Here is a 15,255-nt window from a genome sequence, read left to right as displayed (position 1 = left end):
GTTCCGTCTAAAAATTTACTCGAAAAGTGAATAAGTTTAAGTAAAAATATAAGTTTAAAAAAATAAATTTTGGTAAAAAAATAATACTTGTTTAAAAAACCAATATATAGAAAATAATATAAGCCAGACTGAATAAATTTTAACATTTTTATCTGGACCTAGTTAGGATAATTTTAAACTCATTTTTTAGGTTTAGTCTAGCAAAGAAGTCTAAAATTTTGTTAAACCCGATTGGGCCTATAAGCACCTCTAGTGGTCTACCATACTTTTCTTTTTATTGTTATTATTTTGCAGATTATATGGATAAAAAATCCGGTCTTTTGTGCTTAAATTTCTTATAAGCTGTTTGTGTTGGATGATTAGCCACCAAATCAAAACCATATTACCGATTCTAGAAATGAACCGAAAAGAAAATTCACGACCACTCCAAATAAATGAGCTAAGTTTGCTGATAGGTGGTCCAAGTTCTGACTTAGTATAGTCAAGTTCCAAAATACAATGCCGCCATTGATGATAGTGTGATAGCTTGGCCCCAACAATGCTTTCTTATGTTTCTTCATTAAACAAGTTGCATCGAAGAAAATGATTGTTTAAACGATCGACATATACTCGAGATCTCGAGGGTTTCTTCATTAAACAACTTGTATCCGAGATTTGTAATTATTGTCTAAAGCTATCAAAAACCGAACTCCAGATTTCATAATCATTTAGTGCTTTACCAGAATTGCAAACTAGATTTGACTATATTTCATCATTCAGTTCATTTGCTTTCATAAAACTCGAGACAATATTTAGAAAGAAACTTCAAAGAAAGAAAGATACACAAGTCTGCAAATATCCAGAAATGCAACAGTTGTTACAGCAAAAGTAAATGACTAATTCTTTCACATCCAAAACAGGAAAAAAAAAAGCACCAGCAACTGGGAGTTGAGATTTTGAATTGCCAAAATGGCAATATCTTTCCTTCTCCTTAGTCCTCATATTCGGGTTCCTCTTCTTCTTCTTCGTACTCTTCATCATCAGCTGTTGCATCTTGGTACTGCTGATACTCGGAGACCAGATCATTCATGTTGCTCTCAGCTTCAGTGAACTCCATCTCATCCATGCCTTCCCCTGTGTACCAATGCAAGAAGGCCTTCCTCCTAAACATAGCTGTGAACTGCTCACTCACCCGCCTGAACATCTCCTGTATGGATGTTGAATTGCCAATAAATGTTGATGCCATCTTCAGCCCAGTGGGTGGGATGTCACAAACGGTCGATTTCACATTGTTCGGGATCCACTCAACAAAGTATGAGGAGTTCTTGTTCTGGACATTCAACATCTGCTCATCCACTTCCTTGGTGCTCATTTTACCACGGAACATAGCAGATGCAGTCAAGTATCGACCGTGACGAGGATCAGCAGCACACATCATGTTCTTTGCGTCCCACATTTGCTGGGTGAGCTCAGGTACTGTTAGAGCTCGGTACTGTTGAGATCCCCTAGAAGTGAGTGGAGCAAAACCCACCATGAAAAAGTGAAGACGAGGAAAGGGGATGAGATTCACGGCAAGTTTCCTGAGATCGGAGTTGAGCTGACCAGGGAACCGCAAGCAGCATGTAACTCCAGACATTGTTGCAGATATCAAATGGTTCAAATCACCGACTGTGAAAAGATCAAAATGAAAATAACAAAGATACGTGTGAGACATTCGGAAATCCCCAAAACAAACAAGTAATAATCATATGCAAAATCTAAGCCATGATGTTTCATGGAGATATTCCCAAATTACATTAAATAAAAAAGGGGAGGGTTTGTTTCCATATTACTAACATAGATCTAGTACATCAAACTCTAAGCGACAATCTTGGCAAAACAAACAGCTTAGATCAGGGTAAGACTTACAGCTGGGAGTGGTTAGCTTAAGTGTGCGGAAACAGATGTCATACAAGGCCTCATTGTCAAGAACCATACACTCATCAGCATTTTCAACCAATTGGTGAACAGACAAAGTGGCATTGTAAGGCTCCACGACCGTATCAGAGACCTTAGGAGATGGGAAGACCGAGAAAGTCAGCATCATCCTATCTGGGTATTCCTCCCTTATCTTCGATATCAACAGTGTTCCCATTCCAGATCCAGTTCCTCCTCCCAGGGAATGACAAACCTGAAACCCTGAATAAACAGAAAGAAGAAACAATTATTTACTTAAAAACCAGTTAAAACGTACAAGAAGAAGTTAAATCGCTCAGATCTATTTACCTTGAAGGCAATCGCAGTTTTCAGCCTCTTTACGAACAACATCAAGTACGGAATCGATTAACTCAGCACCTTCTGTGTAATGGCCCTTAGCCCAGTTGTTACCAGCACCAGATTGACCAAAAACGAAGTTATCTGGTCTAAAAATCTGACCGACAGGGCCAGATCTGATGCTGTCCATGGTTCCAGGTTCAAGATCCATGAGAACAGCACGAGGAACGAATCTACCACAACTGGCTTCATTGTAGTAGACATTGATTCGCTCAAGTTGAAGATCCAAGTTTCCTTGGTAACGCCCAGTTGCATCTATGCCATGCTCAGCACAAACAACTTCCCAGAACTTGGCTCCGATTTGGTTGCCGCATTGGCCACCTTGAATATGAAGGATCTCACGCATTTTTTCTTCGAAGAGGGAAAGGAGAAACTGGAGTGAAGCACGGAGAGAGTGAGACACTGAAGATTGGAGGAAAAGGGTGAAATGAAAGGATTCTTAGGGATGTTTTTATTTATATCTCACAGAGATGAGATTGATAGGGTTTTTATTTATTTTATTTTATTTCTATTTTTAAAATTTCAATTACGATCTTTTTACTGTACAGCCTGCCTTCCTGATTGGTTAGTTGGTTAGGTTAAATTTTTGGTTTTGAAATTTGAATCAATGGTTACGAGGCAGTGGCTGACAACAGTTAACGGCTGGAATATAACAAAAAGAGGTAACGGCTAACTTAACATAAAGATAAAATAAAAAATTAGGATTAAATTTCAAAATTGCAGAGACAGCTGTATACGATTGTCGGCTAGTTGAGTCTAGTCTAAGGTTGGACAACAGCTGGCGAACTGCACGTGACGGTAACATCACATCCACTGGTTTTTAGATATCACATCAAAACTATAAAAAAATAAACTAAACAACGGATTAAAATATAAGTAAAAATTTATACATCAAATATATTTTAAAAATTAAAAATAAAGTGTTAGTTGAAATATTAAATTTATGATATTTTTAAGATAAAATTTTTGTTATGTGTTTTTTAAATTTATCTATTTTATTAAAAATAATATCTGTTATTTAATAAATAAAAAAATTATGTTTTTGGTAATTTAGTAAGTTGAACTATAATTGAAGGGTGAGGTTAACTTAATGTAAAATTTTGACAGAAATTAATGTGAAAATTTTGTTTTCAAATGTTTTATGTCAAAAAATTAAATAATTTTCACTAAAAAATTAATCATTTACTTATTATAAAATAGTTTCAATCGTTGTATATATAAAGAAATATTAAGATACAACCATGACATAAACTAGAATTATTAATGTATTTGTTAATAATAAAACTATTAAGAAATTATTTTTATCTTATTATATAAATAGACAAACATCTATAGAGTTTTGGATGTCTTAAAATATATTTATTATATATAAAAATAAAATAAATGGTTTTAAAATTAACTCACATCTACTCATCATCATTTTTTGGGCAACCCATCGTGGTTAGTGTTATTATGAATTGAATGATTTATGGTTGATTGAGATAGCGGTGGGCCTGCATCGAAATATTCGATTTTAAATATTTGTAATAATTATAGGTGCTGCAGTTAAGAATAAAATATAGGTAGCATAAAGAGAGGTGGGCTGGGCCACCAAAGAAAAATGAGAAAATTGCAGTACAAAGTAATTCAAATAGATCTCAAGCGATTCATACCCCTTTCCTTTCATATTTTTGCTTCACGGATCTCCACTGAACCAAGCAAATAAATATCACAGCTTCCAAGGAAACTCCATTCTCCTGATTCAAGCATCAGCTACCTCCCTTCCTCTTTTTTTTTTTTTTTAAATTTTATCATAAATATCAAATATATCGATACGACACCCAAAAACAGCTACTTCATTCCACCAAACCATCAACTCGTTATTGGGTCAAGTTTTAATTATGTAACTAACACTATCCTCAGATGCGCGATTCTTTTACCTCAACTGTTTCACCCCACGCTGAATATCTTAAACCCCTTAATGTTATTACAAGACATGGGACTTAAAAACACAACTTTCAAAAAATTACATACAATATGGTAAAAAAAAAAAACAATAACCTAATACATAATAGTTATAGTAAAAAGGAGAGTTGAAATTTTGAAGTGAATAAAGACAAACATTGCTACTTAATTAGGATGCGGACAAAATATAAATGTTAACCAAAATGTAGTATGGGTTTTGATTCTCTTTTTGGATGAAGTAGCATAACCTGGTATACTGATACACGAGTAAGCATGAGTAATGGAAAGGGACCGCTCACATCATATAGCTCATAGCTTGCTCGTATTATATGTTACCTATTCAGTGAATACCATGAGTATTGATAATTAAAATTTTAAGTAAATTCCTTTTTTCTCTCTCCCTTGGCCCTGATGTCCCTCTTTCATGTCGAATTTGGCCAATCATGGGTGAAATTAACGTTGCCTGTTCAATCAAGCCAGCCTATCTTACTTGATGCTGGTAGGCTAGATAGGCCAGAACGAATTGCAGATCCAGCCCGTTCAAACCAATTTAAGCCTTGTTTCAGGTCTGTCTAGGCTCCTTCACCCAACCTGATTGCTGACTATTCGAATTCGTCCCAAGAGTTATTGAAGCGAAAAAGGAAGGTAAGAGGAGAAATAAGGCAACACCATCACCGTTAAACATGAACATGAAACCATACTTTCGAACAAAACTTGTTTGTAGCCTTTATTGTAAACTATAGAAGGACCATAAAAATTTACCCATAGCTCCGCATGAGTGATCGAGCATACGCCAGCCAACATTATGGCAAAAAACTGTAATCCGATTCCAATTATCATCCCTCAAGATCCAACCTACAAACGATAGTATCGGATCAGCTTTGACCACTCCATCTGTATTTACCTTTTACCCATCATGTCGGTGGCAAACCAATTTGCTTACGAGCTCTGCTTGGTTTGAACTGTCAGTAATGTAGCAATTTTCAATATGTCGAGCCAAGTTAATACTTTGCCTAAGCACCTTTCCTGAGAAACAATCATGGTTTCGAGAAATGAAATTGTTAGAATTAAGTGACCCAAATTCTTATTTAAATAAAATACGATGGAAAATAAAATAAAAGTAAAATCCATATAGAACTAGACTTCTTTTATTTTATTTTAGAATAAGGTTTTTAAACCTTATTAAACTCCATCTATTTTATATTGATTAGGATAAGGTGTTTCAATCCTACTAGAATATGGCTTTGCAAGCCTATAAATAGACATAGTCTATTCCTCTTGTATTTGAGTAAAAATTTTTCGACATAGTGAATTTTCTTCTCCTCTCGCCTGTGGTTTTTTTCGAAAGGGTTTCACGTAAAATTTATGTGTTCTTTATTTTTATTTATTTTATTCTATTTTATTTTTCATGATTGGTATCGAGCTTAGGGTTATTCATCTCGATCACGGTAATGGCGTCTTTGAAGTATGAAATTCATTGTTGGATCGCAACACCGATTTGCGTTGTGGCAAATTAAGATGCAAGCGATTCTTGCAGATGGATCTAGAGGATGCCTGCTAGGATAGATAAGATGCCTTCGACATTAATGAGATGAAGAGAAGAAGCGTAAGGATCGAAAGGCATTAACACAATTACATCCGCATTTGTCCAACGAAATTTTGCAGGATGTGATGAAAGAGAAAACCGCCATTGCATTATGGAAGAGGCTAGAACAAATATGTATGTCGAAAACTCTAACAAGCAAGTTGCATATGAAGCGGCGCCTTTATGCTCATCGTTTGGAGGAAGGTGCGTCGTACACGAACACTTAATGTGTTTAAAGAAATTCTCTCAAACTTGGAGGCCATGGAGGTTCAAGATGATAAGGAAGATCTAGGGTTGATTCTACTTTGTTCGTTGCCCGTCTTATTCAACCTTTAGAGACACGATTTTATATAGCCGCGAGTCTCTCACAGGTTGATGAGGTTTATGATTCTTTAACGTCGTATGATAAGATGAAGCATCTTGTGGTTAAACCCAACTCTCGGGAGAGGGTCTCATTGTTCGTGGGAGACAAGACCGGAATGTTGATGATGATCGTGGTAGAACACAGAACGGAATCCTCGTGGTAAATCTAAGGGTAGATCGAAATCTTCAAACAGAGGTAAAACTTGCAACTTCGCAAGAAGAAAGGGCACATTAAATCGAAAGTGCTATAAGCTACAAAATAAGATTAAAAGGAGGTCGCGAATCAAAAGGAAAACAAATGGAAAATTTGGTGAAGGCGATGTTGTAGAAGACTACGGCGATGGTGAACTTCTAGTTGCTTCATCAATGATTCTAAAGTAAGCGAGTGGATACTTGATTCAGTGCACCTTCCACATGAGTCCCAATCGGGATTGGTTTACAACTTATGAAACGAAGATCTCAAGGTGTTGTTTTGATGGGAAATAATGCTTCATGTAAAATCGCGGTGTTGGAACAATTAAATTTAAGATGTTTGATGGAGTTGTCGAACACTTAGTGACGCGCGGCATGTTCCGAATTGAAAAGAAATTTAATTTCGTTGAGTACTCTTGATTCAAAAGTGCAGATACACGGTGAAAGTGGGGTTTTAAAGATTTCAAAGGGTCCTTGTTGTGATGAAAGGGCAAAGAAAGATTGCCAAGTTATATGTTTCTGAGTGGTTCTATCTTATCTTGGTGATGCAATTGTCGCTTCCTCTTCCTTGTCGATGATGATATTACTAAACTTTGGCATATCGCCTAGGGCATATGAGTGAGAATGGCATGGCGAATTAAGCAAAGAGGACTTCTTAATGGGCAAGGAATTTGCAAACCGAATTTCGTGAGCACTGTGTTTTGGGAAGCAAAGAGAGTTCGATTCACTAGAGGAATCCATAACACGAAGGAAACGTTGGAGTATATCCATTCGATCTGTGGGGGCCAGTCAGAGTGCCTTCGAGAGGTGGAGCTAATTATATGCTAACCTTTATTGATGATTTTTCGAGAAAAGTTTGGGCGTTCTTCCCAAGCGAAAGCGATGTGTTTTCCACATTTAAGTCTTGGAAAATTATGATTGAAAAATGACGGAAAAGCAGATAAAATACCTCCGCATGCAGACAATGGCTTAGAGTTACGCTCGATGAGTTTAATAGATTGTGCAAGTCGAAGGGATCATGAGACACTTGACGATTCGTCATACTCCACAAACAAAAGCGGCGTTGCGAGCGAATGAACGAACGATCATGGAGAAGGTTCGATGTATGTTGTCAAATGCCAACTTACAAGTCATTTTGGGCGAAGCGACCTCTCATGCATGTTTTTGATCAACCGATCTCCATCCGTTCCCATTGAGAAAAAGACTCCACAAGAGGTATGGTCCGTAATCCCGCTAATTATTACGATTTAAAGATTTTTGGGTGTCCTACGATGCTCATGATGATAATGGAAAATTGGAACCGAGATCCATTAAATGCGTTTTCTTGGTTATAAAGTGGTGTAAAAGGCTATAAGTTATGGTGTCCGAAAATAGAAAAGTTGTGATTAGCAGAGATGTTGTTTTGATGAAACCGCTATGCTACCTAACTTATCTCTTAAAGACTCTTCCAATAAAGAAAACCAAAAGCGGTGGAGCATCGATTAATCTGAATCAACTCCTCAAACCAAGACAAAAATTGAGAATAGAGTTGCTTCTTCACCGCAATACTCTATCGCCAAAAACAGGACAAGAAGAGAAATTAAACCTCCAAAGAAGTATGCCGAGGTTGATCTAGTTGCTTATGCTTTAAATGTGGTGAAGATATAGATGCGAATCAAGAGCCATTTAATTATTCGAGGCGATTAGTGTGAAGACTCGAGAAAAGTGGATGTTTGCTATGCAAGAGGAGATGGAATCACTCCACAAAAACAGAACATGGGATCTTGTAAAACTTCCTAAAGGTAAAAAGGCATTCGTTGTAAATGGGTGTTTAAAAGAAAGAAGGACTCAGGAGTTGAAGAACCCGGATATAAAGCAAGGCTTGTTGCAAAGGGTTACTGATCAAATTCGAGTGGACTTCATGATGTGTTCTCTCCAGGTTGTTAAGCATAGTTCGATTCGAGCTTTGCTTGGTATTGTTGCCATGCATGATTTGGAGCTTGAGCAGTTAGATGTAAAATTGCATTTTGCATGGAGAACTTGAGGAAGATATTTACATGCAACAACGAGAGGGTTTTATAGTCTCAAAAAAGAGGACTATGTTTGCTTGTTGAAAAAGTCCCTTTACGGTTTGAAACAGATCACCAAGACAAGTGGTACAAGAGGTTTGATTCCTTTATGACTTCTTATGATTTCAAAAGAAGTAGTTTTGTGATTGTGTCTACTTTAAGAAAAAAGTTGATGGTTCTTTTGTGTATCTACTTCTTTATGTTGATGACATGTTGATAGCAAAGAAAAGATAAAGAGAGATAAGAAAGGTTAAAGCCCAACTAAGTGAAGAATTTGAGATGAAAGATTTAGGACCAGCAAAGAAGATACTTGGTATGGAGATTCTCGGAGATAGAAAAGCAAGTAAATTGTACCTAAGTCGGAAGGGTATATTGAGAAAGTTCTTTGCGAGTTCAATATGCAGAGTGCTAAGCTCGTTAGTACTCCTTTAGCGACCCATTTCGGACTTTCATCTACCTTATCTCCTCAATCGATAATGAGATTGAGTACATGTCACATGTTCCATACTCTAGTGCGAGAGGATCTCTCATGTATGCTATGGTTTGTTCACGCCCGATTTATCATATGCAATCGGTCAGGTTAGCGATACATGGCGAATCTCGGTAAAGAACAACGGAAAGCGATTCAATGGATTTTAAGATACTTACGAGGCACTACTAATGTTTGCTTACGTTTGGAAGAACTAAAGATGGAGTTATAGGGTATGTTGATGCTGATTTTCTTGGAGACCTTGATAGAAGAAGATCTCTCACGAGTTACGTCTTTACAATCGGAGGTTGTGCAATTAGTTGGAAAGCCACTTTGCAAACTACATACCGCTTTGTCTACCAACGAAGTTGAGTACATGGCGATTATGAGGCTTGTAAAGAAGCTATTTGGTTGAAGGACTATTTAGTAAACTCAATGAAGACCTTCAAATCAGCCACGAGATTTTGTGACGATCAGTGCCATCTTTCTTACAAAAGATCAAATGTTTCATGAGAGAACAAAACACATTGATATTCGGTATCATTTTGTTCGTGATATTATTGCTCGTGGTGATATTGTTGTGAGCAAAATTAGCACTCATGAAAATCCTGCAGATATGATGACTAAGTCACTTCCTATAACCAAGTTTGAGCATTGCTTAGACTTGGTTGGTGTTCATTGTTGAAGTTAAACCCTTAAGGGTTTTTGGAAGAGGTGAAGAACTTGTTTATTGAAAGTTCGCGATGAAGAACTTGTTCATTGAGAATTTGTGTCAAGGTGGAGATTGTTAGAATTAAGTGACCCAAATTCTTATTTAAATAAAATACGATGGAAAATAAAATAAAAGTAAAATCCATATAGAACTAGACTTCTTTTATTTTATTTTAGAATAAGGTTTTAAACCTTATTAAACTCCATCTATTTTATATTGATTAGGATAAGGTGTTTCAATCCTACTAGAATATGGCTTTGCAAGCCTATAAATAGACATAGTCTATTCCTCTTGTATTTGAGTAAAAATTTTTCGACATAGTGAATTTTCTTCTCCTCTGCCCGTGGTTTTTTTCCCGAAAGGGTTTCCACGTAAAATTTATGTGTTCTTTATTTTTATTTATTTTATTCTATTTTATTTTTCACAGAAATAATTTTCGTGTTTCAAGAGTCTGCAGCAAGTTATGCCAAAAAGCGTGATCCAATGAGCATTAACAGTGACCATTGCTTTGTATTCCGTAGATTTTCCATAAGCCAATCAAGCAAAGACAAGGAAAAGAATGGAACCTGCTCCATGTGCGGAACAATTTGCTTCCAGAGATGAGCAACTGTTGAGCAATCACAGACTAAATGCAATATGGTATCTTGTGTCGCACCACACATTTAGCAAGAAGCATCCATGGTTAGATCCCTTTACCACCTCTCATAATTAAACAACAACCTCAGTTTTACAAGGAGCCATAAAAATTGCTTCACGTGTATATCAATGACCAGATCATGTTCTTTGAGACTCATCAACCCTTAGTTAAGAAACTGTAAGCTTCAGAGACCGCTAATTGACCATTTATAAAGACATGCATCTTCCCAACTTGTTCAGTGGAAGGTCGTATGGTTTGCAATACGTAGTAGAACTGGGTGACTTAACCACATAGCAATGTCATTCCATCTTCATCCACCATGTCTTTCACGCACAAATCAATATCTATCCCATTTTGATTTAAACGGTTCTCCCACAAATGTCCCAGATATGACATCCAAGTGTCTGTCCAAAATTTTACGTTTTTGCCATTGCCAACTTACCAACTGATGCTATGATAAACTCCATCCAAACAAAAGAGCAATTATTTCGTGAGATACTCTTTGGGCACCTAGTTTGTATTTTGTCCACAAAACTTGTACACAAAAATCATCCTTCTTTGTTAGTAGCTGAAGACCCAACTTAATAAAAAATGATTTGTTCTTCTCCCTCCATTAACTAATACTAGTCTTCCATTGTTACTTGGTTGGCAGCAGCTATGCCACTTAACTAGTGCTGGCCTAAAGGATTACCTTGCCTAATTCCATGAGTAGATTTAAACTCAACAATTAGACTGCCATTGAAATACAGTGCATGGTGACTTTAATCAGCTGAGCAGAAGGCTTGCTTCTTCAAGTGAGTCTTTCAAGAAATCTCACCAAACTCTATCATAAGCCTTATCAACATCCAACTTTTTCCACCCTTCTTAGTTCTCATTGAGTGGATAACTTCCTCTGCCATTAAGATATTGTCTCTTGGGGATCTTCTGCAATGAAACTGACTTGATTTGAGGTGATAAGTTTAGGTATTATCCTCTTCAAGCAATTCACCACAGTCATAGTCACGATCTTGAAAAGAACCAAGCATAAATATAGGTTGAAAATGAGAAATTTCTCTAGATTACCTGTCTTTAGAATCCGGAGTAGTAGAGTTTTATTGAATGAGGCCTCAATGTTGTCCCCTTTGAAGATGTCTCTAACCATATTTCATGCAGACTCTCCCACAATATCCCATTAACATTGAAAATAATTAATTATACATTGCCAATTCGTGGAGCCTTTAAATGATTCATGTCAAATAAAGTATGGTGGATCTCTTTAATGATATATCTGATGAGAGCATCTCTTGTTTAAAAATATTTAACTTAGGAAAATAGATGTGGATAGAGAACTTACTTGGAAAGCCACCCTTAGTGGTGTATGGATGTTAGCAATCCGGATTGCTACATCTTTCAAGGTCATCGTATCATAACACCAGTCCACCCCGTTAAATTTAAGAGCATAAATTTAGTGGTGCATAGACATTGGCTATGCAATCTCTTTTGGGGGATATAATCACTTGTCTCACCATCCTCGTTTTGACGCTTTCTTGAACCTAATAACAAACTGTTGTGTGCTTGCTGGCCGCCGCCAATGTCTTTGGCCTTCCCTTTCGTTTGCAGGTAGGGTTTTGACTTCTTCGTTGAGATCACTGTTGTGAACACTTTATTCTTGTTGATGGTATCATTCCTGGTGGTTGTGGTTTCGAGGGGTCTTATTAGCTTCTTAAAACTTTGACTGCAGTTTCTTGAATTTTCTTTCTTGTGTTGTTTTAGGCTTGTCGTGATGTATCCACTGCTCAGTATGCCAGGACTTGGTAAGAGACTCTTACACATCGTGCCATTTTTTTTTTGCTTTGACCTAAAAGAAATTAATCAATTTAATTAATTTTTATCACTTCTTTATCCAAACAAAGAATAAGTAGTTAATTTAATTAATTGCGATCATTTTTCTTTACTTTTATCTTAACATGAAATATTTAATATTATATAATCAAAAGAAATTTAACTTATCATAAAAGATTTGAAATTATATAACAAAAAGAATTTAAGTTTCATACGCAATTACTAAATATGAGTTATTTAAGTTAATTTCATTAATAATAATCTCGAAACATAAAATAAAATTTCTAAAATTAAAAGATTAGTTTAATTAATTTCAATTTAGAGCAATAAATCAATTGACATTATCGAGAGATAAAAAATTTAATAAATAATTTAATTGTTTTTATGTTTTAAAAGTTATAATTTTAATATTGAAAAAAGATATTTAAAACTTTTGACAAAGTGATAAATAAGTACAATTTGATAATTTTTAATGCATTATTTTAGTTTTTACCATTTTATCACTTTAATCTTTAATTTTCACTCCAATCAATGTTTAAAAATAATTTTTTACTTTAAAAGATAATTTTTTAGTGACCAAAATAAAATGACTTAAAAATTAGATGATCAAAATAAAAAATAAACATAATATACATGTAAAGTCAACCGCTGATAAGTAACCAACTAAATAATTTAGCAGAAAAATCATAATTGAATGAGTAGTAATATAATTTATTATTTATTTAATTAAATAAAATGAAAAACAACTAATAAATTATTTAATTAAATCAAACTAACTAATCGAGTTCTAACCTTTCCAATTTCATCATTGATCTCGTTAGAAACACATATATGTTTTCTGGTATGAGATTTAATTTAGTTCTGAGTGCAATGAATGATAAAAAAGGTCATCTGATGGAAAATTTCTATTATCGGAATAATTTAATAACACAAAAATGAAAACAATAATACAACCGACACACCTCACGGGGTCACATCTACTTATGTAGATATTGTCTTAATCTACACAACTTTAATTAATCCAAAAATTATAGTCAAAAAAAGAAAGGGAGTACACCTTTAAACTTCCACTTCCCACTTTCCTATGAACAAACAAAACAGAATGAAAACATGAAAACCATCGCGGTTAACAGGCAACTTATACACGCGGTAACTCCATATTTTCACTGGCGAAGCAAGTTGCAAGGTGTTTTCCTTTTTTTACACGTGTCCTTATTCTCCTACGAAATCCGATGAACTCTCTCCACCGTATTTTAGCTATTGGAGAACAAACACGGATGGCGGAACAGATCGTAAGGAGCCCACAAGGAATCCAACGGACAGGGTCTCTTAGAGTCGATTCTCAGCCATGGCTTTCCTTTACCGCTCCAATGCAACAAGCTAACTGGACCGGGGTGCAGAGCCCTGCATAAGCCTTCCAAGTTGTCACCACCGAGCCCATGTTGGTTCCACCGGTGCTCCATCCCCTCCACATCTCCGGCGAAGACTAACAAAAATGGAGGCAAAGAGCCAAGCTCGTAGATACGATACCTTTTCTGAATCCTCATCCAGTTTTCTAATTTCTCCGTGTATTTACCTTCTCTCCATTTCCATAAATCGATTACCATAACGCCAGTGTTGAAATAGCACGGATTCCTTGGTCTTCCTTTAAACGACGCCGCAAAAGCCGGGTTGGACCAGAATTTAGAAGTGAAGTAGTTGGTGAAGTTGGCATGACAGTACTCGGGAGCGCCCAACACGTGGCTTCTCAAGTTGATGCTCCATAGATTGATGACGTCATCAACGACGATAAGATCAGAGTCAAAGTAGATTATACGCCGGACCCCAGCTGGCAACAGATCAGCTAGGTACATACGCGCGTAATTCAATGGTTGATCCAAGGCGCGTCGGATGGAAGACGAGATCTTTCCTTTGACGAGGTTAGTGTTGAAGTAGTAGAGATGGAAGTTGAGGTAAGGGAAAGTGGAGGTAATGGCGCGCGTGAGTTTAGCTCCGTGTCGGTGCGTGGTGACAAAATGGAACACGATGTTTTCCGGACAAGTGGCGTGGTGGAGAACGGAGAAGACTCCAGCGACGGAGCCCCGGAGGTAAGCAGTGTCTAATGTCATAGCGATGTGGATAATGGAGGGATTGTGGATCTCTTTGTCGAGGGAGGACCATGTTGTTTGTGGACATTCTCTGCCGTTTCGAAATGCCGGTGCCTCCCGAAAAGAAGGCAGATCGGCGAAGCAGAGACGAATCATGACCGTTAAAATAAAAAAGAGATTGAGTGGTTTAGATGGATGCATAGCGGTGGAGGAAAATTAGGGAGAACGACGGTGGAGAGATAAGGAGAATGTTGCGCTTTTGGGTTTTTTGACCTTTTGTTTTGTTTCGGGTTTGATTCGAATAGGAGTGGGGCCCAACTTGGGACAAGTCCAGCCTGGCATGACGCGTCTTATGTGAGCTCGAAGCCTGATTGCAGACGGGACGATTCTTATGGTTCTGATTGCACCGTAAGAAGTAGTGGAACTGTACATTCGGCGTCGTTTCATTGTGAGGTCATTCAGTTATTCGATTTCTTTTGTGACCCAACTATATATTCGAATTTTTCTTTTCCATTTTTGTGTCGTTAAATTACCGTCGAAAATATAATTTTAGTGTGTTTAATTCTTAAGGAATTTAATCCTAATTCTAAAAATTAACCCTTAATATTTATAAATTATAAATTATATCATTTTAGTCTTTATTTCAAAAATTAACTTTCAACATTTATAGATTATGTATTTCAATTTTTTGTAGTTTTATTTTTATGTGTAACATTAAAGGTTGACTTTTAGTAAATGAAAAAAGATGAAAATTATTATGGATTTTCGGTGTTTCTATGTATGTGTTCTTTTATGAAATTTAGTTTATAGATTTGTTTTTTAGCCTTTTAGGTAAAAAGTCACAAAGAAAAATAGAAATAATGAAAGAAATTAGATTAAATTATACAATATGTAAACATTGAAGTTTCAATTTTTAGAGTTAAGACTAAATTAACATAATGCATAAATGGTGAGGGTTAATTTTGCTATTATATCAATTTTAAATAATGTTATATTATTTTTTGTCAATTAGTTAACTCGTGACTAAAAAAAGAACAAATAAAACTTTTTATAGTTAAGTAACAAAAAATAATTACAATTATAGTGCAAAACGAGGTGGACAAGA

At 36.0% G+C, this 15,255-nt stretch overlaps 2 protein-coding genes across 2 annotated transcripts; both read right to left on the bottom strand.

The window, feature by feature from the left end:
- Nucleotides 1-736: 736 nt before the first annotated feature.
- On the bottom strand, nucleotides 737-2,943 carry LOC108489179 (tubulin beta-2 chain-like). The gene is made up of 3 exons (XM_017793510.2): nucleotides 2,245-2,943; nucleotides 1,888-2,157; nucleotides 737-1,647 (listed from the first exon to the last, which is right to left on the bottom strand). Exons 1-3 carry the CDS (start codon nucleotides 2,636-2,638, stop codon nucleotides 971-973), a joined length of 1,341 nt encoding a protein of 446 aa, XP_017648999.1. The 5' UTR covers nucleotides 2,639-2,943; the 3' UTR covers nucleotides 737-970.
- Nucleotides 2,944-12,955: 10,012 nt separating this feature from the next.
- Nucleotides 12,956-14,901, bottom strand: LOC108489232 (probable galacturonosyltransferase-like 3). Its single transcript, XM_017793611.2, has one exon. The coding sequence runs from the start codon at nucleotides 14,349-14,351 to the stop codon at nucleotides 13,317-13,319; it is 1,035 nt and encodes a 344-aa protein (XP_017649100.1). The 5' UTR covers nucleotides 14,352-14,901; the 3' UTR covers nucleotides 12,956-13,316.
- Between the last annotated feature and the right edge of the window lie 354 nt (nucleotides 14,902-15,255).

The sequence above is a fragment of the Gossypium arboreum genome, chromosome 5 (assembly GCF_025698485.1).
Source record: "Gossypium arboreum isolate Shixiya-1 chromosome 5, ASM2569848v2, whole genome shotgun sequence".
Taxonomy (NCBI): Eukaryota; Viridiplantae; Streptophyta; class Magnoliopsida; order Malvales; family Malvaceae; genus Gossypium; species Gossypium arboreum.
Note: the sequence above shows the minus strand (reverse complement) of the source record. Positions and strands in the feature narration are given on the sequence as shown.

Excerpts from the sequence above, each read along its gene's own strand:
- LOC108489232 (XM_017793611.2), bottom strand. The coding sequence starts at position 14,351 with ATGCATCCATCTAAACCACTCAATCTCTTTTTTATTTTAACGGTCATG.
- LOC108489179 (XM_017793510.2), bottom strand. The coding sequence starts at position 2,638 with ATGCGTGAGATCCTTCATATTCAAGGTGGCCAATGCGGCAACCAAATC. Across the intron at positions 2,158-2,244 it reads AAACTGCGATTGCCTTCAAG|GGTTTCAGGTTTGTCATTCC; the intron begins GTAAATAGATCT and ends CTGTTTATTCAG. Across the intron at positions 1,648-1,887 it reads TAAGCTAACCACTCCCAGCT|TCGGTGATTTGAACCATTTG; the intron begins GTAAGTCTTACC and ends ATCTTTTCACAG.